At 37.1% G+C, this 21,272-nt stretch overlaps 1 protein-coding gene across 1 annotated transcript in view; it reads left to right on the top strand.

Moving 5' to 3' along the window:
* The first annotated feature begins 540 nt into the window (after positions 1–540).
* Positions 541–21,272, top strand: part of ASB4 (ankyrin repeat and SOCS box containing 4) — a 53,206-nt gene continuing 32,474 nt past the window's right edge. Inside the window, exons 1-2 of the mRNA XM_015134300.3 lie at positions 541–811; positions 10,028–10,327. Of these exons, the coding sequence (XP_014989786.2) occupies positions 625–811; positions 10,028–10,327 (487 nt within the window). The 5' untranslated portion in view covers positions 541–624. The remainder of the gene's footprint in view (positions 812–10,027; positions 10,328–21,272) is intronic.

The raw sequence follows: 21,272 nt of genomic DNA, 5'->3' as shown, positions 1-21,272 counted from the left end.
CTTCAGTTTCTTTTTTACCTAAAATAGTCTCTGCCCCCGACCATCCTTCTGCACCAACTTTTCATGATATTAAAATTTTTCAAGTCTAGGTCTCTCGAAAACCTCCTGTTTGTCTTCAAATATGTATGACCGTGGTTGATTTTACAAGCTCATACTGTAAAATTATTACAGGTTTTTAGAAGCACATGTATCACCAACTGTAACAGATTTTCATTGGTTAGTCAGAGCAAGACACTGGATCTCCAGCCAGGCACCAGATGTTTTTATTGAGGGGAAAAAAAAGAGCATTAAGAGCTTTTAAATCTTATGTTATTACTTTGATCATATAAGAAATAATTGTGACATTTCGTGCTTGGAAATGTATCATGGGGGCTTTCCTTCATATTGACACTATATATTACTGAATGGATCAGTTAATATATAACCAGTTTAAAGGACCTGAAAATGTAGTGACAGCCAAGAAGGATATTTTGAAGTTTGAAATGATCCCTATATAAATAGAACGGATCAGCATAACTTTGGGATAAAATTAGCCGACAGTTTGTGGACTCTCCAGCCTGCGCCTGTTTGCTTGGTGCTGTTCTCTTGATAAATCACAACAAAGCTTCCAGAAGGAGAGGAAGGATGGACGGCACCACTGCCCCTGTTACTAAATCTGGAGCTGCCAAGTTAGTTAAGAGAAATTTCCTTGAGGCTCTAAAGTCCAATGACTTCGGAAAATTGAAGGCTATTTTAATCCAAAGGCAAATAGATGTGGACACTGTTTTTGAAGTCGAAGATGAGAATATGGTTTTGGCATCTTATAAACAAGGTAAAAACATATAGGTGTTATTGTAAAACTGGTAGAAAATGTTTTTTTTTTTTTAAATGCAGTGTCAGTTATCCACTCTAAACAGTAGCTTGTATTGTTTCTTTAAGTATTCATTTTAAAAATATTTCTAAATTGGTATTTTCTTTCTTTTTAAACTAAAACACATGGTGGACTGATATATATGTATAAGTTGTGTCTCTCCTTTTGTTTTCCCACCCTTGGGCCTAGGACTTGGAATCCCAGACAATCATTTTTAGCAACACACTCCCTGTTTTTAACTTTTCTTCTGACTATGATGATATAGAAGGAAGAAAACATTTCTAGATTATGGCTAAGCAGATTGTTGAAACCCTATCTTAGACAATGTACCTGGTTTAAGAACAGGCTGCTAATTCTCCATTAACAGCCACTTAAAGATATATCCTCTCTATGTCCATGTGGATAAAAAAGAGGACTCTCCCCAGCATTTGGAGGGTTAATAAATGGATAAAGCAGTGTCATAGGCACCTTGATGGTTTTCATCATTTTAATGAGTTTTCAGTTCAGGCACAAAAGCTGAATTCAGCAAAACCAAAAAGTTAACTTTTTTCCTGGACTACAATAATTGTTCAAAATTGTAGATATGCTTAATACAGAGTACCTGCCTTATAAAGACCTAAGGAAAACAAAAATTAGAACTTTTTTTTTACCAAGAAATTTTCTGGAACCCATGCTTAATAAATCAGAAATAAATTAGAGTTCCACTGATTCTGATTTCCCAAATCAACTGGCTAATGGAGGGGAACGTGAGCAGTTAGATCATCTGGTGAGCATACTGCAAACACGCTGCTCAACATCACTAATGTTTAATACTATATAGATGCTAAGGTCTTGTGTATAGCATTTAGAGACAGTCATTATTTTCATGTTTAAAGATGATTTCGGGTCATATATAAATGATCATTATAATCCATTTCCAAATACAAATGCTAATGGTACATTATATATTTCTTCATTAATTACTGTCCTCTGTCAGTTCTGAGGGAAGTATAGAAGAGTTGAAGCTACTTACTGTGTTTAAGACTTTTACTCGAAGGCTTTATAATATTTTCACATTAGTGGCATTAATATATTGATGGGAAGACAAAGAAGGGATATATTTTTTAAAAAGTTTATGGGGTCTCTGTTAGAAAGAAAATTTGTATATACTATGTAATTAGATTGCTTTCATCTTATAACTTTGTTCAGTGATAGAGTGTCTGAATGCTAAACTAATTTTAAAGATGTTTTTAAAAGCTTATAATTCTGCCTAGGGCGAAATAACTCAGGTTCAAGTCAGTGGGTAAGTTATTTGACTGTGAATTGCAAAGACTGTCTACTCTCATCTCCTGAGCAAGTCAAGTTGCACAGATTGTGCAAAGTTTCTGAGGATATAAGAAACGAAGTTTTAGGTGCAGGCTCTAGGGAAGTGGAGGGGAGTGGGGGGGTTGGTTCTCCTGCTTCCACCGGTGTCATCACCCTTGAAGGAAAAGAAAATACATTTTAAATTATTCTTGTCAATGTGAGCTGACTCCTACAGTCCTCATAGAGCTAAATTTTCATTCACACGAATTGAGGTGTTTTCGTAGTGTTAGGACTGTGGGATGTGGCTTTCAATTAAGGAGATAGCAAATTACACCCTCTGGAAAAGGAAAAGAACAGTTCCATTCTTATGTATGCCAGGTGGATGTTTGCACAGAACTAGTAAAATTTGTGGTCTTACTTTCAGGGTTTATGCAGGAAATTTGTGTCTGTGCATTCATGTGTAGAAAGAAACACACTACTCTGTTTAATATGAGTATGGGCATAAGGACCTGTCTCTTTAGTCTTAAATCCAGGTTAAGACCTCATCTTTCTTAAAAGTTTCTTCAAATTTTTTTCACATGCTTCCAGCCTTATCATCGATCCTTTTAAACTTAGGAATGGAAAGTTAGAAATGGAAAAGATAAATAGAATCCTAGCTGCTAGAGATCTAAGTGGTTATATCAATTTCTTAAGTCATAAAGTCATTGTCAGGCAACAGCATGGAGCTGAGCAGTCTACAGTGGTTAGTTAGTTGTTTTCTAAATAGTTCAAAGGAATAGGACCTATTTCTATGTGGTCTTAAAGGGTGTGTGGCTGGATTAAAGTTTGTGAGACTTTATTAAATCAAAGGAGAAGTTTTGGACATTGGACGCTTGTTGAACTGCTACATACTGCTCTTTGATTGTTTTTTAAGCACTTTTGAAAAGCTCTACACAGAAGTGCATGAATAAGTGTGCGACTTGATTACTTTTCACAAAATAACAAACCTACGTAGCCAACATCCAGATGAGGAAACAGAACATTCCTGTTTACTTTTAAAGTGTGGGAATCTTCAGGTTTCAGTTATATTTGGCTTAATAAGAAAGACAATGTGCAAAACTTATAACAAATCTCATGCTACTCTTAAATTTCCTTGCGTAATCAATACTAAAATTCTATATTCAACATTTGATAGTCCTATAGAAAATGAAAAGTAGTACAATCAATTCTAAACCATTCTTATTTATTTAGAACATACAGCATTTTTATATGATTTAAAAATTAACTAAATTTTATCCCGAAATATAGTCCATCTAAGCCTATATGAAAGTCAGTGTATAATTTTTGAAAAGGGAACTCAGAACTCTGCTGGCAAATAAATCACCTAAAATCTAAATAGTGCTCCCCAAATTTACAATCTAGTTGGCACACCAGTAATCAAAAGTTGAGCTCATAAGCAAATATGAAATGTGGATTTTGTGAGGAAGACCGAATAAAGCTATTGGAGTACAAATAAGTCTGGAAGCTCATTTCTGCTTTCCTCTGTAGCACTGGGCCCATCTCATTGAGTATCTTCTCTTTCCAGTTTGACAGAAAACAAGTTCATGTTCAAACTGTGGAGCCTATCTTTCTCCAGCACCTAATCATGATACTTAAAGTTAGAGAGTTCTCACTTTACTTTTCTAAGTTATTTTAAGCTTCATAATAAAATCTTCAGATGAAATCATGTTTTATTAATTTAAAGAAAATTTCCTCACATTTTGTAAAGCAAACATTTAAAATGTACTGGTTGGCATTTGAGAGACCTCCCTGGGAATGGCGGAGAGAATGGGTCTTAAAAGCAAAAACAAGTAAGCAAAAATTGCATTTACCAGGTGATCACTTTAAAATAAAAATGATACAAAGAAAACGTAAAGAACAACCTTCTAACTACCAAATGCGATAAGTCATTGAAAGTCAAGGGATGTCAGTGATATAAAATTTATTATGAACCAAGCATAAAATAAATCTTTAAAGAAAACACAAAGGTCCCTTCTATTGGTTTTCACTGGTGAACTCCATACTGGAAACATGAAGGACTGTCCATAAAACTGTTGTCAAAGGCTTTACCAACTACACAGCTTGATCTTCCTTCAGATGTATGAGCTTTGGCTCATAAATGATACGGGCAGAATTTCATACTTATCTCTTTGGTAGGAAACTCCCTAGTCAGCAAGGTTCATCGGAGTCCTTTTATTAATCAGGGTAATGCACTTTAAGTACTTCGTTTATGGCCCATAGCCACTGATTCCTTGGTTGGTGGTCATATTTGTAATTAAAATAACCAATGAATGATTTCACTTGAAAACTTTCTGGCAGGTACTCTATCTACTTTGCTAAGTAGTAACTTATATCCAAATATTGTGAAAGCTCTTATTTCCACTCTCCGAATGAATAATTTCTTTATCACCTAATTTTCCTCTTTGCCAGAAATTCACTCTCCTGCTTTCCCATTTCCATCCTAGGGTTCTTTTCCTTTCTTCGATGTTCAAACTTTTTTCTTTTACATTTTACACTTCAAACTTGCTTTTTCCCCCTGCTTCCCAGGGGAACTTTGAGTTATCTGGAAAATATTAGCTATTAAAAAATAGCCAAGAATTGTGCTTCAGTCTGTAATCCTTCAGGACTGTGTAAATACGTGGACACAGGCAGAGCAAATGTCTGCTAATCCAGCCACGAGCAGTGTGTGTAACCTTTGGCTGTAATAACAGAGGCTTCTCGTGTGTGGGGTTCTTTTGACTCAGATAACATTATAGCTGATAACTGTTGCAGAGCCCAGGCTTAGCTGAAGGTTTACCAGAAATGTGTACATCCTCTCCAAACGCTGGAGCAGAACGAAGCCCCTCTTCCAAAAGAAGGCCCAAACACTTTGCTACTTGCTATATTTCTAGGCAGCTTTCTACCCAGCTATTGGGGCATATCTCTTTGGTTTCAGATTTAAATTAAGCACACACACACACACACACACACAGGATTAGTCTGCATATTTTTTTTTCCAGGGATAAAACTTCTAAAATTCCTTTAGAACTTTTAGCTACAAGTGATATCAGTTTGGAGGTAAACTGCATGAAGCCTTTGGATCATAGATGGCTATTTAAAGATTTGGGGGCAATGGAGTTTGAGAGTTCGAGTTGATTCTGTCAGTACTTGTTATATGAACATGGACACTTTATACTACTTAACCTCTTCCAGACTAATTATCTTCATTTGTAAAATGGAAACTTTGACAAGACCCTCTCTAAGTTCAGATTCCTGCATACAGATAATTAATCATATTATGCAGGTGAAGCTGTGTAAACAGATTATGTATCATGGTCAAAGCCACATGAGCATGGCCTGTATTTGGGAGTTCCTGTGGGGTTTGTACATAGGGGAAATAATCTGTATTTTTCTTTTCTTTTTAGTGAGCTTCTTACTCAAACAGAACTCTTCTGCAAGGAGCTGTCACTCACACAGACTGTAGACATGGGGTAGTGTGTGAGTGGTTTACATTAGAGGGAGGCAGCCGCTGCTTCACCTCCCATCCCCAGCTCCCATGGGCTTGGTTTCCTGGTTCTGCCTCACCTCTGTCCTTTGTGCAGTCTAAACACATAGTAAAAGGGCAACCTGAAATCTGCAGAGGTGAACAGAGAGGGGCTTTGAAAGACAAATACTAGGAATAAATCACATTCTAGGTTTCGAAGTCCTGGGAAAATTTTGCTGTGGGAAGAAGGGAGTGTGTAAAAAATGAATCTGCCTGATCAGTTAATAGTGTTTCTAGCATGCTGTGATCATTGGTGGTTATATTTTGGGGGACGAATTCTGATCTCTTGACATATCAGCATCAGCACAAGATTGTGAACAGGCACAGCCTCATCTGTGGTTTTTGAAGATAGTTTTACCTGTGGTTTGGCCCTCCATGACAGTAAATGTGTTTTACTTCCACACTTACTACACAACGACCTGTAGGCCCCACCTCATTTTAAAGTTATGATTGTACGTTCATGTCCCTTTTGCCAGGGGCTGCTCTTTTCTCTGCTCAAAGCAGCAGGCTTTCCTGACATGCTCGGGGCTGAATTATTCAACAATCCCTCCCCCCACATTACTACCAAAGTTTTGCAACACAGCCTCCAGATACACTTCAGTACACCCTAAACCATAGCCTGCAATCTGTCCTCTTCCCATTTCTCCACTTCAGCTCCCCAGGGGCAGCAGCCAAGGTGTCTTGTTGCCACCTACCTACACACACTCCTATCTTAGGAGAGGTGAGTTGTAGCCACAACTCCATTCTGGGAGCTGGCTGATTTCCAGGACTTGGTAGTCTGTAAGCCTGATTGACCAGTTAATGTTTACGATTACAGGAGATGCAGAAAAAACTGACTGAGAGGCCAAGGATGACTGATTCACGTAATACATGGGCAGGAGAGATTCTCTAGGTGCTACTGGCAAGTTAGGAGGAGGAAAAAAATTCAACTAGCAAATGCATTTCCACATCAGAGGTGTGAAATATTACAGATGAATTGTGGATCTTCTTCCTTTCCTTGTGATTTGTGAAGCAGGCTTGGAGGTAATTCTATTCTGCTTCCACAAAGACAAAGACAAAGACAGATAGAAATTCTGCATTGCGGGTATTCTGAGTCTATGAGTTTGGATTGAGGCAGGCAACTCATGGCTCTAGCAGGATGAAAAAGTGGCAGTTTTCTCATCTGGAAAATAAAAAGGCTTGGACTGGATAATCTTCCCTCCAGTGCTGACATTCTGTGTTTCTTTGATTTTACATCAAAATGGTGTTTTCTTAATCAGCTCTCTGCTGCTTCCTTTCTGGGATCATTTTTCTTCCCATTGCAGAAGCAGGCGCAAGTTTCCAATCAGTTGTCACAGAGAGCTGCCTAATTTTTGCTGTTAATCAGCAGGCAAAACACACCCTGGTTTTCAGACCTGGAACCAACTTCTTAGGCAGTTAGAAAAGACTGTTTTTGTCAATTGCTTTTTGAGGAAATTTGAGTATTAAAATGACTGATTAAGTATTGATGTTAATATGATTCATTCATCATCAAAAGCAAGCTGCATAACATACAGCTTAAGAACTCTGCTTGGAACAGAGGTTCAACGTACATAACTCAGTAGAAATGTATAAATGAATCTATATGCACATACATAGTGTGTGCATATCAGTTTGCATACACATACACACGAGGCGTGGAGTTGATACTCCCCAGCTCAGACCATCTATGACATTACTTAGTTCTGCCACAGAAAGTCCGTATAATCCAACACCATCTCTTTCCAGTGTCTGGAATCTCAAATTAATATCTTAGAATTTAATTCTATTAGCTGAATATAGATTTTTCCATACATTCAGATAATCCTGAGAGTGATCACACTTTAAACAATCCTCAGTCCATTAGACCTTAATGTGAAATAACTGGATTTCTTTTTAAAGAGTAGATTTGGATAAAGGGAAAGGTGGGAGGGAGAGAAAGCAAGATGGCTCTTGAATTCTGAATGGAGTAAAAAAGGGATTAAAGTTGTGTGTGTGTGTGTGTGTGTGTGTGTGTGTGTGTGTGTGTGTGAAGCTATGTTGGAGGATACATTGCAGAAAGACAAACTTCCGGTTGAGTTCATTCATTCCTGTGGGATTAATCACTGTGCACAACCTTGTAAAGAGCTTATTCAAATTAAATAATTCTTTCCCCTCCGGACAGAGAGACAATAGCTTATTTTAATTTTATTTATTTTTGTTAAAAAGCAATACATGCACAGGATACTACATTTAAAAGTTACTAAGGGGGTATTCAAGAACAAGTGCATGTCTGTCCTGATCCACTAACCCTCCAGTTCTTCTTGGAGGCCACCACTATAACCAGTTTCTTGTTCTCGGTGTTTACAAATATAATTGCATATGATAGCATAGTCTGTATACTGTTTGGCTCCCTGCTTGTCTCACTCAGTAATATATCTTGAGATCTTTCCATTTCAGTCTATACAGAACTGCCCCATTTTTTTTAATGGTTGTATAATATTTGATTGGATGGATGTATCATAATTTATTTAAGAAGTCTCCTATCAATTGACATGGAGGTTGTTTAACCATTCAAAGAATTCTGTAGTGTAGTGCATGTTCTTATATGTAGACCAGGTTGTCAAGATTCCTAAGTCCGGGAGCATGTTTCACAGAGTACAATACAAATGGTGTTCTTTGTGAAGTTGTGCAATACAGTGGTCCTTTAGGATGTTTCACATGGGTGTTTATGCTTATAGCAAATACATAGGACTGGCATGTCTCTAGTGTTTTTCACTTAAATGAGAGAAATTTAATACCTGATCACCAGGCCCACTTTTAATGTGGTCATCATCTTCAGAGCACCCTCTAGTAGTTCATCATTTCTTGTAAGGGGCAATGCCCAGAAGTAATCGTAATATTCTAGATTTCTTCTGGTCTTATCTAATCAGTGAAGAATACAATGTTTGCTTCTCTTGTTCTGGGCACTACACTTTTATTGATGTAGTTTCAGATTGTATTAGTTTTTTGGCAGCACCATCCCATTGTTGGCTTATTTTGAGATTACAGCTCAAATCCCTAGGTTGTTTCTCAAATAAATGACCATTAAATCATATTCTGCTTACCTTGTACTTATAAGTGGAATTTTTATAACCTATAAGCAAACTTTTGATTTACTCATGTTAAAATCTATTTTGTTGTTTCAGACCTAAAGTAACTTCTATGCTGTGGCTGTTGAATAACTATCTCTTCATCTTCTTGCCCTCAGTATTTCTTTCTGTACCTATTTTCCATTCTCCACTCATAAAAGCTTAAATGCTATGACTATTGACATTGACATAGAAAGGAAGTTTATAAAGTCATCATAGTTATAGCTTGTCAAACGTGGCACTGGTTGGAGACTTATAGAAAAAAGACCAGCTCAGCATATAGAAGTCAGAGATCAGAGGGAGAAGAGAGAGAGAGAGGCTGAGAGAGAGAATGCACATTTCCAAAAACCAATGGGAAAAATTATCAAAGATCTCAGTTCTAGGCGCATCTACACTTCTCCTGCCCAATTCATTTATGTAGGGCTGTAGACATCATTAATTATGCAACATATCTTATTTTCCTGTTTATTTTGGCTGCTAGGAAATTCAAAGGCAAATTTGCAATGCCATTCTAGTGTACAGGATAGAGTTTATGTTTTGTGTATGTATTTATCTTACTTTTGACATTTTAATTTTCCTACTTTTTTATTTTGCCCTTATTTTCTAAATCGTTTTAAAAATCTTAAGGTGTGTGAAAGTTGAGAGTTGCCTTAAATTCGTCTTTGGAAAGAGATATTGCATAAATCAACAGGCAGGCAAATAAAATTTTGGAGTGATAATTTTTAAAAAAGATTAAACACATTCATATGTTTGATTGACAACAACTATAGGAAAACAGATTTTGGGTAGAATAAAAATTATAAGCTTGCAACTAATAGCCTTGGAATCATTCAAGACAAACTCTCAATGATTGACAGCTTTAAAAAAATATCCTTGAAGCATCTCAAGTAACTCACCATGCAAAATAAAATACAATTACCTAAATGAAAATCCCAAAATTAAATGCTTCTAAGACCTAGAAAGGTAAAGTAAATAAAGGAACAAGACACAGTAATAAGAAATAGTAGAGACAGTGAGAGCTTGAGAAAGCCTGTTCCCCTGATGAACATCAGAATACCCTATTAAACAAAATGCCTGCAGACCCACTAGCTGTTAATTTAAAACCTCTGTCATCCCCTCTCCACTCCACTTTTGTAAATGTGACCAAAATAAAATACCTTGTAAAAATCCGCATAAAACAGGGAGAAAGCCTAGGTCAAGAAGTTAAACTTTCTTTCCTTTTTTCTTTTTTTTTTTTTTCTTCAGGTTATTGGTTGCCTAGCTATAAATTGAAGTCTTCCTGGGCCACAGGCCTGCATCTCTCTGTCTTGTTTGGTCATGTGGAATGCCTTCTGGTGCTACTGGACCACAATGCTACAATCAACTGTAGACCCAATGGGAAAACCCCTCTTCACGTGGCTTGTGAAATGGCCAATGCGGATTGTGTTAAGATCCTCTGTGATCGTGGGGCAAAGCTCAATTGCTACTCCTTAAGTGGACATACAGCTTTGCACTTTTGTACAACTCCAAGTTCCATTCTCTGTGCCAAGCAATTGGTTTGGAAAGGTAAGCCTTTCTGGGTGGCCAACATTGTTGTCTGCTTGTATACTCATGGTTTCAAGACTTTGTGACCATGTGATGTAGTAAGCATAAAGATGCAATTACACCTAGTACAGAGGGCCCTAAAAATACATAGTTCTGTTGATCCAGGTAATTAGTGATGATCACATTGGAATCTTATTATTATTATTTAATAGCAGGAAGTTCATTCATTTACTTAACAAATATTTATTTAGCTCCCATTATGCATCAGGTAATGCACTAAGTAAATGAAAAAGAGAAAATACACCTGCCCTCAAAGAAAGTATATTCTAAAAGGGGAGGTAAATATTAACAAAATAAATTCATAAATATATAATTATAAATTGGGAAAGTGTTGTGAAGGAGAAAACAGAGTTATGAATGAGAATGTCAGAAGTGAATTACTATAAAATGTGTAAAGGCTTCTCTAAGGATATTATGCTAGGTAGGCTGAAACTTTAAGAATGAAAAGGAGGGCCAGGTGCAGTGGCTCATGCTTGTGGTACCAGAATCTTTGGAGGCTAAGGTGGGAGGATCACTTGAGCCCAGGAGTTCGAGACCAGTCTGGGCAACATAGGGAGACCCCATCTCTACAAAAAGTAAAAAAAATTAGCCAGGCATGGTGGCATGCACCTATGGTCCCAGCTACTCAGGAGACTGAGGCAGGAGGGTCACTCCATCCCAAGAGGTCAAGGCTGCAGTGACTTGTGATTATGCCACTGCACTCCAGCCTGACTGACAGAGTGAAACCCTGTCTCAAAACAAAAAAACAAAAAGCAAAAACAAACAAACAAAAATCAAATGGGAAGGAGACAGCCATTAAAAAAGAAAGCCGAGAGGAAGAGGGGTCTAGCTACAGGAAACAACTTGAGCAAAGTTGCTAAGAGAGCAATAAAACTTGGAATATTAAATGGATAGAAGAGGGCTACTACGATCAGAGTATCATGGGTGTGGGGTAGGGTGGGAAGGACAAGAGGGTAGAGGAGAGAGTCACAAGATGACATTGGATGTGTTAGATCCTGCAGGGCCTTCGAAGGTGAAAGTGTAGGGCTCTGAAATAGAGCCACAGGAAAGTTTTCAGTAAGACAGTGACATGATTTCATTTTCCTTTAAAGTCATTATTCTGGAGCTCGGCAGAAAACAGATTGGAGGTGGACAAGAATGGAAGCAGGGAGACCAGTAGGGAAGCTATTTTAATAGTCTAGGTGAGAGAAGATGGTGGCTTGCACTAGGGGCAAGTTTAGACAGGGAGTTTAGGAGATGGGTTTGCAATACATTTTGGAAGTAGAATTGTTGGGATTTGGAGATGGATTGGATATGGGTGGGGTGTGAGGGAAAAAGGAAGTCCCAAGTATCATTGCTAGGTTTCAGGTTTTAGAAAATAAGCAGATAGTGATGCCATTTTTTGAGATAAAGAAACTTGAGGAAGAAGCACCTATGTAGGGATAATAATTAAATCCATTTAAAAAAAAGTCAGTTTATGGATATATAATTACCATGCAGCAAAATTAACAGTACAATTTAACATTTTGAGAAATACTATTTTTGTGAAACCATCATGCCAATCATCTTAAAAAGTTTCCTGACACCCTTTGTAGTTAGTCCTCTCCCCTTCTACATCTACTGACAACCCACTGATGTTTTCCGTCCCTATAATTTTGCCTGTTTTCAGAATGTCATATACATTAAATTATAAAATATGTAGGCTTTTGAATCTGGTTTCTCCCACTTAGCATAATGCATTTGAGATCCATCCATGTGGTTGCATGGACCAATAAATTCGACCTTTTTATTGCTGAGTAGTATTCCATTGTATACACATAACAAAATTGATCTACCCCCAGTAGAGGGACATTTGGAATGTCCTTAGTTTTTGTCAATTTTGAAAGAAAAGCTGACATAAACATTTGCGTGCAGGTTTTTATGTGGATGTTTTTATTTCTCTTATGTAAATACCTAGGAGTGGGATGATGGCTATGTGGTTAATTTACAAGACTGCAACACTGTTTTCCAAAGTAGTTCTATCATTTTGTATTTCTGTCAGCACTGTATGAGAATTCTAATTGCTTGGCAGAACTTGATAATGTGAGATAAAAAACAAATTAGGTTGGGCATGGTGGCTCACACCTATAGTGTCAGTGTTTTGGGAGGCCAAGATGGGAGATCTGCTTGAGTCTATGAGTTTGAGGTCAGCGTGGGCAACATCAGTTTGCAATAATTACAAACGTATTAGAATGACTAACATATTAGCTAACATTCTAAATGTCCCTCTACTGGGGGTAGATCATTAGAATGTTAGCTCTTCTAATATGTTTGTAATGGTATCTCATTGTTTTAATTTGAATTTCCCTGATGCCTAAGGATGTTGAACATGTTTTCATGTATTGATTTGCCATCTGTATATTATTTACTTTGGTAAATGTCTGTAAATTTTACTCCTTTAAAAAAATGGGTTGCCTGTATTCTTATTGATTTGAGAGAGTTCTTTATATATATTCTGAATACTAGTGCTATCAGATACACGGTTTGCACATACTTTTCTTCATTCTGTGGCTTTTCATTTTCCTAACAGTATCTTTCAAAGAGAAGTATTTAATTCTGATAAATTCAATTTATAAATTTTTTTCCTTCTAGCAACAAAATTTGTTTCCTATGTTTATTTCTAGAGGTTTTGTCATTTCAGATTTTACTTTTAGGTCTAGGATTCATTTTGAGTTAATTTTTTAAATATGGTATAAGTTATGGGTTAGGTTTGTCTTTTTTGATATGAATGCCCAATTGTTTCAGCACTGTTTGTTGAAAAGAATATTCTTTCGCCATTGAATTGCCTTAGTGTTTCTGTCAAAAATCAATTGGCAATATATGTTTGGGTTTCTTTCTGGACTCCAGCCTATTCCATTGACCTATATATCTTTTCATTTTCCTAATGCTCCACTGACTTGGTTGCCATAGGTTTGTATCAAGTCTTGAAATCAGATAGAGTAAGTCCTCCTAGATCTGTTTTAAGTATGAGAGTTTTCATCTCTCTTTGAGACTTCAGTGAAAATGTCAAGGATGCACTTTATATAAAAGTATAGATTTCAGAACAGAGCCCTGGACTAAAGCTATAATTTCAGAATTGTCAGCCTATTGATTGTATTTGAAGCCAAGGAAATCAATGGAATCACCTGGATAAAGAGTATATACACAGAGAAAAGTGAATCTATGAATAAGCCCCAATGAATTCTAACATTTCAATGTTAGAAGGATAGTGAGAAGCCAATAAAGGAGAGTATGATATACTGATAAGTAAAGTTGGAGAAAACCAAGAGTATTTTGGCAACACAAGGACTAAGAAAGAGGTAGTAGGTTCCAGAAGCAGAGAGTGGCCAGCTATAGTGATAGCTACCCAGGGTTAATTAGATGTTCGTTAGATTAGGTGACAGAGTTATCACTGACAAAAATAGTTTCGGTGAAACAGTGTTAAAAGTCAGATTTGAATGGTATAAAGTGCAAATGGGTGGTTAGAAACCAGAGATGTCACAGGTAAACAGTTGTTGAAAAGAAGTGAGGCTGCAGAAGTGAACATAAAAAGAGCATGATTGCTGGAGGGGCTGGAGGGAGGTCACAGGAAAGTATTACCTACAGTTGGAGATCAAAGAAAAAGCTTGTGTGCCAAAGGAAATGATCCATAGAAAGAAAACAGTTAAAGATGCACAAGACAAGATAACTGAAAGTCTTTCAGAAGTTCAGGTGAGATTAAATCCAGAGACTATGGGATACATCCTCTTTTCTTTTCTTTTTCTTTTTCTTTTTTTTTTTTTTTTTTTTTTTTTTTTTGAGACATGGTCTCACGTTGTCGCCCAGGCTGGAGTGCAGTGGCGCGATCTCGGCTCACTGCAAGCTCTGCCTCCCTGGTTCACGCCATTCTCCTGCCTCAGCCTCCCGAGTAGCTGTGAACATCCTCATTTTTAAGAAGTGGGACAAAGTAAAAGATGGTTTTAAATGCCAGAATGTTTGTAGATTTGATGACGCTAAGATGAGGGAGTTCTGATGGCTTTTCCCCTCAACAATGTGTTGGGCAGTCATCAGCCAAAAAATGAGAGGAGAGCAGGAAGTGTGGACATTTTCACAAGAATGGAGAAGGAATGGGAAGTTCCGGAGGAAAAAAAAAAACGGGAGAAAAAGCTTACTAAAGAAATGTAGTAGGATTACTGGACTTATAAAAGATGCCGTGCGGCTAGGAGCCGTGGCTTATGCTTGTAATCCCAGAACTTTGGGGAGGCTGAGGCAGGAGGACCATTTGAGGCCAGGAGTTTGAGATCAGACTGGGCAACATAATGAGACCACATCTTTACTAAAGGAAAAATAAATTAACCAGGCATGGTGGTGCATCTGTAGTTCTAGCTACTCAGGAGACTGAGGCAGGAGAATTGCTTGAGATCAGGAGTTTGAGGCTGGCTGCTGTGAGCTATCATTGGACCACTGCACACCAGCCTGTGTGACACAGCAAGATCTGTCTCAAAAAAAAACAAACAAACAAACAAAAAGAAACAAAACCATGATCTTTTCAACCTGTGGAAATGAAGGGGAAGAAAAAATTCAGCCCAGCTTATTCTCCTTCTTCTTTGGTTCACCTGTTAAAAATGAGGGTGTATCCCATATTCTCTGGATTTCATCTCATCTCAACTTCTGAAAGACTGGAAGCTTTCAGTTATCCTGTCTCATGCATCTTCAACTGTTTTCTTCCTATGAATCATTTCCTTTGGCACACAAGGTTTTTCTCTGATCTCCAACTGTAGATAATACTGGTCTGTGACCTCCTTCCAGCAATCATGCTCTTCTTATGTTTGCTTTTGCAACCTCCCCCTTAGGAAGGAAGCTACAGGGACAAGGTTAGGCATCATTTGGAGCTTACCCACATTTTCTATGTGTGGCCATCACCACTCTTCACATTTACTCATTCATTTATGTTTCGATTTAGTTTTTATCTTTATTGATTTTAAAATTTAATTAGTTTAAACATGCAAGCTTTTATTTTTAAGAGTTTTAGGAATTTTGGAAATTATGTATTAATTTATTAACTTTTTAATTAAAACATTTTTTGTCTTACTTTGCAATAATCACATTTAATATCTACTTTCAATAGATTTCCAGTAAATGATGCAGTGTTACTAACTATAGTCATCCTGCTGTACATTAGATCTTTAGAACTTATTCATTCCACATAACTGAAACTTTGTTAACTTTTTATATTGTCACCTTTTCATGTGACTTCATCAACCACAAACTGACAGAGTGGCCAAACCTTTCACTCCCTAGAGGCGTCACCTTTCCCAGCTGGTACAGTTATTCCCCATCTCTTTTGTTCCTGTCAACAGAGGGAGACTACCTAGAGATGAGAAGGAAGAAAGAGGTAGGGGGAAGCTTGGGCAATGCTTGTAGGCTGACACTAATGAATTAGGCTTACAACAGTCAAGGAGAGAGAATGGAAGTCCATTAAAGATCCACTTACTCTTTCAAGCCATGTCATCAAAGGCTGAATTCACAAAGAAAATAAAGATAAATTAGAGAAAGCAAAAATGTTCAACTTCAGTAGGGCAAACATCATAAAATTAAAAGGCAATCATAAAAGTGGGAAAAATATTTGAGACTATATGACAAAGGGCTTACTATATACAGAAGTTTTTCAATTAAAGTAACGAGGCTAACAACTAAAAAATAAAAGAAGAGAGAAAGAGGTAAAAAAAAAAAAAAAGAAAAAGAACAAAAGGACCAAGAACAGGAATATTTAAGGGAAAAAAAGGAATAATCATATAAATAGCAAATAAATGTATGACATAATGATAGCATTTATTGGTAATCAGTAACATGTCAATTAAAATAACAATGAGATATTTTGTTGTTGTTTATTACATTAATAAGCATATGAAAGATAATACATATGTGACAAACACATAGGGAAGTGCTCTCACACACTCTTAATAGAAAGGAAATAGGTACAAGCCTGGGTGGCAAATTGATAACACATATAAAAAGCTGAAAACTTTCTTTTAACTTAGAAATTTCACTTCTAGGATTAGGGACCAATTCTAGGCAGGGGACCTTTTTACCCAGGGCTATCATTTACTTAGGACCTCAAATTCAGACTTTAGATGTTATTTCTGAACTAGGTTATACCTAAAGTCAAAGAGATAACTGAGGAGAAAGAAGAAGAGACACTGATCATGTAACTTAGAATTGTGCATGGTCACGTGACCTGCAGTACACTAGAAATTAGAGACTTTCTCCTACTTCTGTAAGTTTTCAGAATAATGCAGTTAGAGTACATTTTACTTATTTTACCTTACATTTTTGTCTTAGAAGTTTTGATTGGTTAAGAAAATCATTTAAAATGTACCGCAATTGAAAATATATAGATAGGCACTTTTAATTTTTAAATGTATTTAGAGTCTCAAAAAATTGCTTGAGTCCTATTTGCCCTCAGAGAGTCATTTATATTACTGAAAAACTGAAAAACACTTACACATCTAATAGAAAATTTCATGTTGTTACCACCACGCTGTGCAGATATTTAAAACGATGTTTAAAAGAATGTCCGTTCACATGGGAAGGTTGTAAAAAGCAGCTTATAGGACAGTATGGACTGTATAGATGTATTTTTTAAAACATTGTATGTGACTATGCATATCAAAATAATATTTAAAATGTCAGAGTCAAACTTGATATCATAGCTAATGCTTAACTGTAGCTAAGCAATTTCAAAAAGGCTAATGTATTATTTCAGATCCTTGCTGTTAGAATAATTTTTTAAAGTGTGGCAGCTGGCAGGCATATAAATAAGAAAACAAACCTGTGTATCAGATCATTGGGGACAATTTCAACCCATCTTATGGATGAGGAAATAGAAGGAGAAAGTAAGTGTTTTGCAGGTGGGTCTTCTAACCTGGAAACTAAAAGACTGTGAGCATCTTGTCTTCTTTCCTTTGCATTTTTATGCCTCAGCTTCTTGGACAGTGCTTGGCACATAGAAAGTGCTCAATAAATAGTTACTGAAGTTACTGACAGATCTGGGAATGGCTCCAGAAGCCCTGAGTGCATGGATGGGGACCCACTGCCACCTAATAAATGAAAACTGCGTGGTTCATGGTTAATGAAATGCTGCTCTTCATCAGTTTTACCCTCTCAGTCTCCAGAGATATAGCCAAAGGCTAAATTTTCTCTCTCTTAGATTATATCATAGGTACTCTGGGGGAGAACTCAAATACATCATTTTGTAGCAGGACAGAGGAAATTGAGACAACATACAGACAAGGAAAATAAGTCAGGCTAACATTAAGCTCAGGACCAGAGAAGTCCATTAGAGGAAGAACCAATGCCATGGCAACTGAAAACCGATGTAATTTCATTTGCTATTTAATGGGCTCTTTGTGGAAAAGTGCTCTTTGTGGAAAAGGCTAATTGAGGCCAAAAAATTGCATCCAATTTTCTCTTAAAGGATTTTTCCCTGTTTTTTTCAGTGTTGCAGAGCCTGCTTTGTCCCCATGCTGGATTTTGTCTGCTATTTTTCTGTTTGCCTTTCTACTTAATGCCCCCATCTCCTGGCCTTTGTTTCCTTTGGTGTTAGTATAATAGCGTTCATCAGTTGAGAAGGCTTATTTACCTTGGTGAAAAACGTCCTCTCCTTGAATCCTGCATTTCCCTATGAATAAAGAGAGTCAGGGCAGGTTTAGGTGGCTGCCAAGCAGCATATTATTTCTACCTATTCCATTCGTAAGAGGAAAATGAAAGCTGCCTGCTTTACTCTGCATGAAGCAAATCCTGACAGTAGGAGAAAAATTTGTTACTGCAGGAAAGCCATAAAAATTCAAATGTTCCTTAGCAGAATGTAGCATGGGGGCAATGTAAAGGGGACCATGCCTTTTAAAAGACTGTTCCCTGCTACTTTATGTGACAGTGACACAACTCACCCACATGTTAGGAAATTCCCTGGTCAATGAAGTGTAACTTGGTAAGGCAAGATGTCACTGGCCTTCATTTTAATCCGAAATAGATATGCCTGCTGGACAGACACTGCTTTTACCACCTCATCGCCTTCCATCTTTTCATCTTCTAAGTTATACATTGTAATAGCATAAATCTGACCAGTCATTTGCAAACCACCCTCAGGATTTTTGCCACATCTGCTGTATTGTGAGTACCACCTGTACAATATGAATTTAATGTTCTCATCAAATTGATATTACTTATTAAATTCAATTTTAAAGGAAATCTGATATTACTATAAAAAATCGAAACCCAAAATCCCTTGACATACATTGAGGGTAACAGTAACAGTAAATAAAAGGCAATTAAATTCTTGACCTCTGTCTGCTCAGAGACCCTCTGTTCTCGGATGGCAGAAAATGACTCTAAAAAGCTGCGTCTTCTGGTCACTGCTTTTTCCAGAAGATTTGCCTCCAATCATTCTGCTCTGAGTGAGTTAACTTGAAATGAGTTTGCAGTCCCTATCTCACACCTGGTCAGTCAGCAGTTACTCCAGTCCCGTAAAGAATGTTCCACGAAAAATCATACCACACTTCGGGGAACACAACCTTAAGCAGTGCTTTCAAGTTGATAGTCTATTTAGTGCTGAGATTGTAGAAGCATCTCTTTAGAATCAGGAATGAAACAACTTTTCTGCTCTCATCACAGTCTCTTCAGCCCTGTCCTGGAGGTCCTAACTGGCACAAAGAGAAGAGAAAACTAAATAATGTATGACGATTGAAAAGAGGAAGCAAAATGGCCATTATTTAAAACAGGATGTTTGTCTACATAGAAAATCCAAGAAAATCTACAATTAAATGGTTACAACTAGTAATTGAGTTGCAGAGGTAGTGCATTTAAGATCAATATATAAAAATCAATTACATTTCTGTATACCAGAAATAAGCAGCTAGAAATTGTAATGTAAGAAAGGATATATTTATAATATCACAAGAAATTTAAGGGGCCTAGAAAATATATTTAGCAAAAGAGGTGGAAGAAATATGAACATTGTTTAAAAGACATTAAGAAGATACCATATTCAAGGTTTATTATGAAATATGTAGTACTAGATTATTCCTTCTTCAGAGGCAACCACTTTTACTTCCTTGAGCTGATTAGTTTGATATTTCACTCCAAACTACTAAATAAATACCACTTATTTATCCATAAAAGTGGAAAAGAATAAGTAGCAATAGAAGCAGCTTTATGAGAATCTATTGATTGATTCTAATGGAAAATGAGGATCTGGCTCCTTTTCCGCTCTCCGTGTCCCTCTCCCCAAGTACTTCTTCATTCCCTGTCCCTTATGATGGAGTTACATTATAACTATGAGGCTTGTGGTCAACTATGATAGCTTCTTTTTTTGTGCAATGTTTGTTATCTCTGTAGAAAATTGTCTTATTTCATTCTTTGGCTTAATTTTCTACATACTCATTGCTATTTAACCTCAAAGCTTTTGCCAATAGTTTTATTTTATTTTATTTTATTTATTTTTAGAGACAGGGTTTCACTCTGTCACCCAAGCTAGAATGCAGTAGCATGACCATGGCTCACTGCAGGTTTGACTTCCCAGGCTCAAGCAATCCCCCCACCTCAGCCTCCCAAGTAGCTGAGACTACAGGCGCATGGGCCGTGCCTGGCTAATTTTTAAAAGATTATTTTCAGTAGAGACAGGGTCTTGCTATTTTGATGAGGCTAGTCTCCAACTCCTGGCCTCAAGTGATCCTCCTGCTTATGTCTACAAAGTGCTGGAATTATAGGTGTGAGGCATTGTGCCTGGTCAGACAATAGTTTTAATCTTTTCTGAAATATTTAAACTTAGTGGGTATTTTATCAATTTTATTTTCTTGAAAAAGTTCCTTCTGGAGTCTTCAGACCTGCTCCACCTAGGTTCAGGTTGATGTGCATCTGGTGAACCGCTGTCATCCTGGGATCCCCATTCCCTACCATCCCAGGAACACTCTTTTCCTCTCCCCTGTTTCCTGGACCACAAGTCTTCCTAAATCTTGGTGTCTTGCCTGTTTGGGTTAGATAAATCCTCTGGTAGCTTTCTGAGAAAGGGTGCATGAGACTATACCTGCACCCCAGTGCATGAATTCTACCCCACGACTTAGCGTAGAGTTCTAGATTCATAAACATTTTCTTTTAGCATGGTGAAGGCATTGCCCCATTGCCTTCTAGTTTCCAGTACTGCAGCTGGAAAATTGAAAGCCATTTACTTCTTTGTTTTTTCATGGGACTTATTATCTTCCTCTCTGGGGAATTTAGATTTTTTTTTTTTTTTTTGGTCTTTGATGTTCTAAAATTTCACAATGAACTGCCTTGGTAGGTTTATCTTCATCCTTTGTACTGAGTCCATTCAATTCCACAATGCTTGTCTATCAGTTCTGAGAAATGTTCCTGAGTTGTTTCCTGCATGAGTTCTTTTCTTCTGCTTTCTATATGCTATCTTTCTTGAATTACTATTATTTGGATATTGACCCTCCTGGACTGTTTCTCTAAATTGTCTTGTATCATCTCTCCCATTTTACGTTTCTTTACTCTCTGCTTTCTGGGAGATCTTTTCTAGGTTGTTTTTCTCTGTTTTTATTGCCTCCGTCAAGTATATTAGAGGTTTTCCTTAGATGTCTTATTATCCTTGGCTGTCTGCCTATATTTAAGATCGAGTCACTAAAAGCTGATTCAGAATCTAATTATCTAGGGAGAGTGGTGTTTTTTTTTTTTTTTTTTTTGCTGTACAGTATCTGGCTGGACGTTTCATCTGAGGAATCTCTGACATAGTCTCTTATGAATTAGTCAGATTCTCTGAAGAAAAATCTGTTTTTTTTTTTCCTAGAGAATCAAGACCTAATTGCCATTATTCCAGGTGCTAAGTTAGGGGAAAAGGCTGGGGATGCAAATATAGCATATCTGCTATCTAGAA

This window comes from Macaca mulatta, chromosome 3, assembly GCF_049350105.2.
Source record: "Macaca mulatta isolate MMU2019108-1 chromosome 3, T2T-MMU8v2.0, whole genome shotgun sequence".
NCBI classification, from domain to species: domain Eukaryota; kingdom Metazoa; phylum Chordata; class Mammalia; order Primates; family Cercopithecidae; genus Macaca; species Macaca mulatta.
Note: the sequence above shows the minus strand (reverse complement) of the source record. Positions and strands in the feature narration are given on the sequence as shown.